The 8,648-nt window shown below is 53.6% G+C and overlaps 2 protein-coding genes across 3 annotated transcripts in view; one reads left to right on the top strand and one right to left on the bottom strand.

The window, feature by feature from the left end:
* Positions 1-3,274: 3,274 nt before the first annotated feature.
* Gpr3 (G protein-coupled receptor 3) lies at positions 3,275-6,393 on the bottom strand. The gene is made up of 2 exons (XM_005353108.3): positions 6,311-6,393; positions 3,275-5,257 (listed from the first exon to the last, which is right to left on the bottom strand). The coding sequence occupies exon 2, from the start codon at positions 5,250-5,252 to the stop codon at positions 4,260-4,262; it is 993 nt and encodes a 330-aa protein (XP_005353165.1). The 5' UTR covers positions 5,253-5,257; positions 6,311-6,393; the 3' UTR covers positions 3,275-4,259.
* Positions 6,394-6,637: 244 nt separating this feature from the next.
* The window catches only part of Cd164l2 (CD164 molecule like 2), a 12,917-nt gene continuing 10,906 nt past the window's right edge, over positions 6,638-8,648 (top strand). Inside the window, exon 1 of one of the 2 annotated variants that reach the window (XM_026782138.1) lies at positions 6,638-6,777. Coding sequence is in view for 1 of the 2 variants with exons in the window: in XM_013348352.2 (XP_013203806.1) it covers positions 6,791-6,803 (13 nt within the window). In the remaining variant the exon portion in view is untranslated. Of the gene's footprint in view, positions 6,804-8,648 lie in introns of both variants that reach the window. The other variant, XM_013348352.2, reaches the window with a different exon arrangement.

Genomic DNA, 8,648 nt, shown 5'->3' with positions numbered 1-8,648 from the left:
GGTTTTTTGAGACAGGGTTTCTCTGTGGTTTTGGAGCCTGTCCTGGAACTAGCTCATGTTTTTGCTTTATTAATTGCTGCTTTATGTTTTAAAATATTTTATTTTTGTGTTTGTATGAATGAGTGTCTGTGCGTGGATACGCACATGTGCTAGGGTAGGTGTCTGTGGAGGTTGAGGAGGGAGCTAGAAACCAGGGAGCGCAAGTTATGGGCAGCAAGAGCTGCCCAGTGTGGGGCCCTGAGAAGAGAACTCAGTGCCTTTGGTTTGTTGTTTGTTTGTTTTAGGTCTTTCGAGACTTCTGGGATGAAGATGTGCACTGCCAAACCCAGCAGTTCCTAAGAGCAGCCTGTGCTCCTAACTGCTTAAGCCATTTTTCAGCCCTCACTCAATCACTGAGAACCTTTTCTGCTTCTGCTAGCTCCCCCACTAGACATTAAGCTATCTGCAAGAACATCAGGCAAGAGTTTGTCTGCTTTAACAAATAAAGCTTGCTTGAAGATCATTGTGCAGAGCTAAGCCACTCAAGGCCAGGCAGTGGTGCCACACACCTTTAATCCCAGGACTCTGACCAAGGGACCTCTGTGAGTTCAAGGCCACCCTGGACTAAACTAGATTGACACAGTCTCAAAGCAGAACAGGCAGTGGTGGCCCACACCCTTAATCCCAGCACCAGGGAAGTGGTGGAGCCTGGAAGTGATGTGGCTGGACAGAGAGAGCAAAATAAGGCGGGAGGAGGAGCCGGGAGCTCAGTGCAGTCTGAAGCGGTCTGAGGACTCAGTCTGAGGACAGGATGGCCCTTTGGCCTGAGCATTGGTAGAGGGAAGAAGTCTCTCTAGTGGCTGGCTGCACTGCTTCTCTGATCTCTCAGCTTTCACGGCCTGATTTCTGACTCCGGGTGTTTATTATTAGGACTAATTAGAATTCGTGCTGCAGATGACCCATTACTCTCAGAGTTTCTGTAGTCCAGGGAAGCCTTGAACTTAAATCCTCCTGCCTCAGTAACAGGGATTACACAATACTTTAGGATTTACGGGTATGTGTCACCAAGCTCAACTTAACTCTTGAAGCCTCTGTTTGAAATGGGGTCTGATGTTGCTTGGGCTCCCTGGAATACTCAATAAAGCTGAGACTGGTCTTGAACTCCCGGACTTCCTGTTTTGACCTCCCAGTGCTGGAAATCGATGCACTACCACCTCCAGTATCCATCTCCAGCTGCAGAGCGTCTGCCCGACTGACAACGCCACGGCGCTAGAATGTGAAATGTTTGACTTCTGGTGAGCAGGCGCTTGTGCGGTGACGCTCTCATCCAGGTGACCTTCTGAAAGGGTGAGGGCAGCCCAGGCCTGAGCTGGGAAGCATCCCCTGCCTGAGCCTGGGACTCCTGTGGTCACTGTTGGGGTGGGGGGCTCTTGACCTCCAGGAAAAGGAATGGGAGCCTAAGAAACGGAACAGGCCCAGCAGGCCCGACACAACTGAGTTTGAACAAGTCAGGCCTACTTGTCCAATTGCTGCTTGGGGCCTCAATTTTCTTTCTCTTTTTCTTTCTTTCATTTATTTATTTTTGAGACAGGGTTTCTCTGTGTAGCCGTGTCTGTCCTGAAACCCTCTCTATAGAACAGGCTGGTCTTGAACTACAGATCTGCTCCCCACTCCCCAGCGTGGGATTAAAGGCAGGTGCCACCATCAACCACCCAGCTTGGGGCCTCAGTTTTGTTTTGTTTTTATTTATTTATTTATTTACTTATTATGTATACAATATTCTGTCTGTATACCTGAAGGCCAGATGAGGACGCCAGACGTCTTTACAGATGGTTGTGAGCCACCATGTTGTTGCTGGGAATTGAACTCAGGACCTTTGGAAGAGCAGGCAATGCTCTTAACCACTGAGCCATCTCTCCAGCCCCGGGGCCTCAGTTTTTCTATCTATGTGTTGATCGAAATGAATTGTAGACAGAAGTACTCTAACGGCACCTTCAGACTTTGGCCAACTGTCCAGCCTGCTAGGCTGACCTAGTCAGAACTTCCTTATTTATGTATTTAGTTTTTTTTTTAAACTGGGCCTTATGTAGCTGGCCTCAAACTTGCTCTGAGCCGAGGCTGGCCTTTAACTCCTGATCTCCTGCCCTTCCTCCCCAGGTGTTGCCATTACAGACAGGTACTGCTACACTTGGCTGCTGCTTCCTTTCGTTTTTTCCATTTTATGTGAATGGCTGTTTTGTCTGCATGTTTATCTGTGCCTGGTGCCGGTGGAGGCCAGTAGAGGGAGCCATGTCCCCCGGAACTGGAGTTAGAGATGGTTGTGAACCACCGGGAGTGTTGGGAATTGAACCCAGGTCCTCTGGGGAAGCAGCCCATGCTCTTAACCACTGAGCCGTCTCTCTAGCCCTTAGGTGTTTTGAAACAGACTCTCACTACACAACTCAAGCTGGTATTGAACGTGTGCAGCCGAGGCTGGCCTAGAACCCACCGTACTCCAGCCTCTGCCTCTCTAACACAAGGATTACAGCAGGCATGTACCCCACCAGCCCAAAGCTTCCTCCTAAGCTGCCTTTGCCCTTGGGGTGAGCACAAGCCTTCCTTCCTTCCTAAGCCCCAAGTTCAAGTCTCCACCCAGTTGCACACACTGTTACATGGAGAAGCAGCTTTACCAGCTCCACAGTGACCACCTCCCAAATGTGGGCCACTGGCTCCGAGGATCTAAGGCAAGGTCTGGAAAGTTCTAAGTTCCAGGGTCAGTTAAAAAAAGAAAAAAAAAATGGAAATGAGAAGTCATTGCCCAGGGGACTGAACACAGATTCGGGAAACAGGTGTTCCAGGTCTGAATATTGTCTTGTATTTCCTAGCTCTATGACCTCAGCCTCAGTTTCCTCATGACAGTTAGATGAGGATGATGTGACCCGTGCCGGGATGTTGGGGAGGCATGTGCAGCACCCTTGGTACAATGCCGTGCCCAGAGGAAACACTGGTGGAGGGAAACCATCACTGTAAGGGAACTTGCATGTCATGCCTGAACCCAGAACTAGCTACTGTGGCCAGACTGTGGGTGTGCTCCTCACACTGAGAGTCTAATAGCCTGCTTCCTGTCCCTGGGTGCTGAGGTTCTTGCAAGCTGGTGTCCAGGGTCCGGTTCGAGGGGCAGTGACATCTTGTAGTGTTAACCACACTCTTCTCTGGGTCTCCAGTTTCCCGGATTCCTTAGGGAGCCCACTCTCTTGGCTCCACTCCACACCATGTATAATGCACAAACACAAATATTTATCAAAAAATCGTTTTTTATTGACCAGGGTTGGGGACTGGACAGGAACGCACTGGGGACCATACCCCGATTGGCAGAGAGGTGGGGTACTGGCTCTTGCCCCGCCTCCTCTAGGGCACCTCAGGGTTAGGCCTGGCCCCCAGGCCATGGCTGTGGCGCTGAAAGCCAGGCTGAAGTGGAGATGGGGGTGCGTTTTATAGTCCCGACTGCCCCGCCGGGTTGCAATTCCCCAAAATGGCCACCAGAGGGAAGCCGGGCCTCAGCGCAGAGGAATTCTCGGTTACTCAGGTGATGGCTTCTTAAAAAAATAAAAAAAACCAGAGGCTGGTGTGTTCCTCCTGCAAACCCGAGCAGTGCGGGCCTGGGGAGGAAGCTCTGGTTTCTATGATCTCTCTGATAAAAAATAAGCAAAAATAACAAAATACGTGGTTTTTCTTTCTCCATCCTCCCGCTCCGGGAACTGAGGTCAGAAATGGGGACAAGGAGGCTGGCTGGGGACACCCTAGTGCAGACTAGATTTCATAGTGTGGGTCTCTTTTTCCCCCTTTCCCCCATAAGTAAATTTATAAATAAATACATAATAAATAAATAAATATACTTTTTTTTGTATGTTCACATATATAGCAATAAATCTTTCATCTAGGCAACTAAGTGATTATCCTCTCTGACTCTGGAGCTTCGAAATTCAAAAGTAAAGTGACGTAGTCAAGGTCAAGACTCAAGGGAAGGAAGATCAAGGACTTGGAATGGTACTGTAAAATTCCCAGCATTCTGGAATTGCAAACCACTTGGAACCACCGTCTGGAACATTCTAGTACCATGCAGCCAGCTGGGCTGGATCCCTGAAAGAATCTTGAACAAGATCCGAAAACACCCAATGTCTTAGAACTCCAGAACCAGCTGGGTCTTAAGGGTGCGGAGCTGGGGGGTTGGAACTAAGCCCCGGTGAGCTAACATTCTGGACTTCTGTAGTAGTCAAGGCCACAGAACCACCAGGATGGAACTAGACGTCACTAGGGGAACGGGACCGGAATGGAATCTTGGAAGTAGAACAGCAGCAGCAGATGGCCCACAAGACCTTCTGCACGTCTTGGTTGCGGAAGGCGTAGATGATGGGGTTGATCATGGAGTTGTAGGTGGCCGGGAGCAGGGTGAGATAGGTGTAGAGATACGGAGAGTTGGCATCTCCCAGGAGGCAGTAGACAGTGAAGGGCAACCAGCAGGCAGCAAAGGCGCCAAGCACCACGGCCAGTGTGGCGATGCCCTTGCGGGTGGCCACGTAGTGAGAGGCAGGCAGCAGGTGTCGTTGGAGGGCAATCTGTTGGGCATGGCGGCAGACGATGCGGCAGATCTGGGCGTACAGCTGCAGCATGATGCCAAACACCATGAAGAAGGCAACAGCCAGGACCACCAGATGGTTCTTGGAGAGTGGATATACCACCCCACACGTGGTCAGGCCATCCTGGCAGTTCCAGGCCAGCACAGGAACCAGCCCCAGGCCCAGGGCACCCACCCACACCAGGGCCAGCATCACATAGGTCCGAGTTACTGTCGTCTCCGAGTAATAGGTGAGAGCGTTGTACAGGGAAAGGTAGCGGTCGACGGTGATGGCCAGCAGGCTGCCGATGCTGGCAGTAAAGGCCATGGCTAGCACGCCAACCAGCACCAGGGTCATCTCTTGTGAGCCAATACAGAAGACAGCTGCAAAGTACAGGACCAGGCCCAGGCCTGCCAGCAGGTCTGCCACGGCCAAGCTCCCCACCAGCAGGAACATGGGGGCACGGAAGGCAGGCGTGCCTACGATGATGGCCACCACCAGTGCGTTCTCGCAGGACACGAGGGTGCCCGAGATGCAGAGCACCACGTCCCAGGCCTTGGGAGAGGGCAGCAGTGTAGCTGGGCCTGTGGGTTCCTCTGCAGGGTCCACACCACTCACGTTCAGGCTGCCTGAGCCAGCTGAGAGCCAGGCCATGGAGCTGCCTGTACCCCAAATCATGGTACCTGTAGAAGAAAGGCCCTATGAGATGCTGGCAAGCCAGTGTCCTGATAGAGGTCCTTGGAAGAGATACCTCTCTGGATAACAAGTAGGGTACCATTGCTCTGTCCCCCAGTTCATGTCCTGAGGCTCTTGCCCCATGCTTTGTCCTCTGATGCCCCGGGGGCCTCTAAACAAGGGCCCCCTTTCCTGGCCATTTCTCCCCTGTGTCTCTTCACCCCCCTTTCCATTCCTGATAGGTCTTAAAGACCTCTTTGCCACATGTGGTCAGAGAAGTGGATCAAAACTTACCGTAAGTGAATGGGGAAGCACAGAGATTTAAGGTGAACCTTAAAGTCTCATGACTAGAGGAGGGAAACATGTCAGGAAGGAGGACAGTCAGCTCCCTGCCGTCAGAGATGACTCGGTTCCTGAAGCTCCCAGACCCCTCACGATTCGCAGCGCTGCCAGCCTCAGGCTCCGCCCCCGGGCAGAGCCGGTGCAGCTCCTTGCCAGCCCCCAATCGACATTCCCAGGGTAACACCTGGGAACTCGTGTCCCTCATTTCCCCCCACTCTCTTCCAGACTTCTGTCTCCGGACAGACACCTCCCCCCATTTCTCCACCTAAACCCGGGTCTCTGTCGCAGACACCCCCTGGTAGAAGTCTGGATTCCTGAGTCAGACCCCTCCTTCTGCCGGACACCTGGATCTTGGGCCTGACTCCGCCTCCTGTCTTGGAGAGTTGAATCCCTGAATAAGACACCTCCCGCTCCTCGGACGCCCAGGTGCCCGCCCCAGATGCGTCCTGACCCCTCAATATCAGATGACTGCCCGTCCCTCCAGGGCCTCGGGTCCCGCAGGAATGAATGTTCACCCTTTGCCGGGTCACCCCATCACTCGGCTCGAGCACTTTAACACTTGGGGGAGCTGCATGCTAATGCAGAATCTGCTAATCCAGAATCCCAGCTTCCACCTCCCAACCCCGAGCAGCCACACGCAGCCATCCGCCGGCCCAGCGCCCCTGAACCCTGCGTGTCTTCCCAGACTCTGGGTACCCGCGGCAAAGCCCGCTACTCACCGCTCAGGACCGGGCGCGGCCGGGCCGCGGGGAACCTCCACTCAGGTCCTGGCAGAGCAAGGTGTGCGCGGACCCCAAGAAGCCCCCGCGGCCGCGGGAGACGCGGCGTGAGTCACCCCGCCCCGCCCCCGGCCACCAGTTTGGTGACGTCAGAAGCCCAGTCGACCAATGGGCGCAGCGCGCTGGAGCGCAACGCGCGCTGCGCGGCATAGTAATGAGGTCTCGCGCCGCCCGCTCCCCCATTCATAAAAAGTGACCGTGGCCGCGGCCCCGCCCCCTCCGGAGCCGGCCCGCGCTGTCCTTGACGCGGCGCCCTCTGCGGGTTGGGGGCTTTGGGGGAGCTTAGGGAGGACCTCAGAAAAGACTCAGGGAAGACACTGAGGATGTGGGAAGAGGACAAGGGACCGGGAGAGTCTGCGGGGGTGACGAGCTCCCTCGGGTGTCAGAAATAAGCTGACACAAGACAGGTGATGGAGCTGAATGGGCGTCCCCGGTGAGGATGACAGGCTTTGCCTCTGATAGGGCCCTGAGGTGACAGTGACAGGAGCACGAGGGAGTAGGGAGGTGGGTGGCTGTGACGATATGAGCGTGGTGACAAGATCTTGGAGGACGGTGGCTGTGGGACGTTGATGGTGGGGGTAGGGATAGGGCTCGTCAGGGCAGCCAGAGCAGTGTCAGGGTGACTGCAGCATGATGAAGCTCGGAGACCCCAGGGTCTCGGAGGTGGGGACAAGGCTTTGGAGATGAGTATTCCGGTGAAGGAACTTCAGGTCACTGTGACCCTGTCACGTGCTAAAGGACCGAGGCGACAAGGCTAGATGAGGACTGTGGGGTCCTGGAATGAAGACCAAATGACTTGTGAGGAGTGGGCCCCCAGAGCGAGGGGACAGGGTAGGAGGATGGTGACCCAGCAGGTAAGTTGCTGCCAGGACAGGTCCCGTGATGCTGGGGTTGGGATAAGGAACTCGGTGACGTCACTTAAGTGGGCCCAATAGCGTCCTCGCAGCTCGGGAGGGTGCGTCTGGCAAGATTCCAAAATCTGAATTATTTATTGAAAGATCTGAAAAGCCAGTGCGGGGAGGTGGGGTGGGGGTCACTTCCCCGAAGCAGCAGGAGATAGGGAGCCGGGAAGAACTTGGAAAGGGACGGACTGGGCAGCTCTATGCTCAGAGCAGCCTCTCTGAGCGCCCAGCTTAGGTACCCCAGTGGGTGGGGCAGGGGGAAAACTTCTTTCCCAGCCCTGCTTGCCCCGGCCCTAGAGAAAGCCCCATCAGTGACCCCTGTGACCCTAGGACCCAGTCCTGCCCCCTCTCCCCTTGATCTTCTCTGGAATGTTCAAGACTGTGCGGAGGGTGATGGGAATCAGGAGGTAGGGTAGGAGGCTGAGGGAAGGAAGGCCAACAGGCATATAACATCAGACCCTCTTAGATCCGTTGGCATCAGGGCTGAAGACAACGGCATATCGCATATTTTGGGTCGGATATGGTGAGTTCAGTTGGTAGGAGTAGACCAGCTTCGAACCCTGATCCATTTCCTAGTTGTGTGACTTTGAGGAGTCTCTCCAGCTCTCTGAGCCTTTTTTTTTTTAATTTTTTGTTCTGTTTTTCACTTCTAAAATAGTGATATTAGTACCTACTGGGAGGCAAATACACTGGCTTTGTATTGGCTGTCAATGGTATATTTGGTCAGTGGAGGACACCAGGGAAGCATAGGTGGGCACCAAGGAAATGAAAACGGATAAAATAAACAAATTAACTAATTAAATTGAAAGAAAGAAAGGCAGAAAGTGAGGAGTGGTGACAGGAATTTCTGCCTTTAAGGGACCAGGTAGATGAGACCCTCCTGTTGCAGGCTCTTAGTGTGGGCTGGTCTTGTGTGTCAAATCCTCTGCTCCCTCCAGAGCTCTGCTTTTAGCATCTTCCCAGACAGGCTTCCTGGGAACCCCCGTCACAGATGGCCAACTAATCCTGTCCCTGTCCCTCCCCTTCTCTAGCTTTGGAGCCTGTTCTGGAACTAGCTCTTGTAGCCCAGGCTGGCCTCGAACTCACAGAGATCCGCCTGCCTCTGCCTCCCGAGTGCTGGGACTAAATGTGTGTGCCACCACCGCCCGGCTAATGTGTGCAGAACTCTTAAAATACTCATCCAGGTTTCTCTTTCTGTTTGCTAGGAGTCTGAGTCTATCCCACTATAGGCTAAGCAGCGACTGTGTCTAGTTTGTGCTGGGACAGTGCCTGACACACAATGGCAGTCAGTAACTATTGTCTGTTGCCTGAAGAAAGGCAACAGAACAGTCAAAAGGAGAAACAAATGGAGCAGTGACGAGGTCAGCCTGGTCTAC

This window comes from Microtus ochrogaster, chromosome 10 (assembly GCF_000317375.1).
Source record: "Microtus ochrogaster isolate Prairie Vole_2 chromosome 10, MicOch1.0, whole genome shotgun sequence".
Taxonomy (NCBI): Eukaryota; Metazoa; Chordata; class Mammalia; order Rodentia; family Cricetidae; genus Microtus; species Microtus ochrogaster.
Note: the sequence above shows the minus strand (reverse complement) of the source record. Positions and strands in the feature narration are given on the sequence as shown.

Bases quoted from the DNA above. Each gene is read 5' to 3' on its own strand.
- Gpr3 (XM_005353108.3), bottom strand. From the start codon at position 5,252: ATGATTTGGGGTACAGGCAGCTCCATGGCCTGGCTCTCAGCTGGCTCA.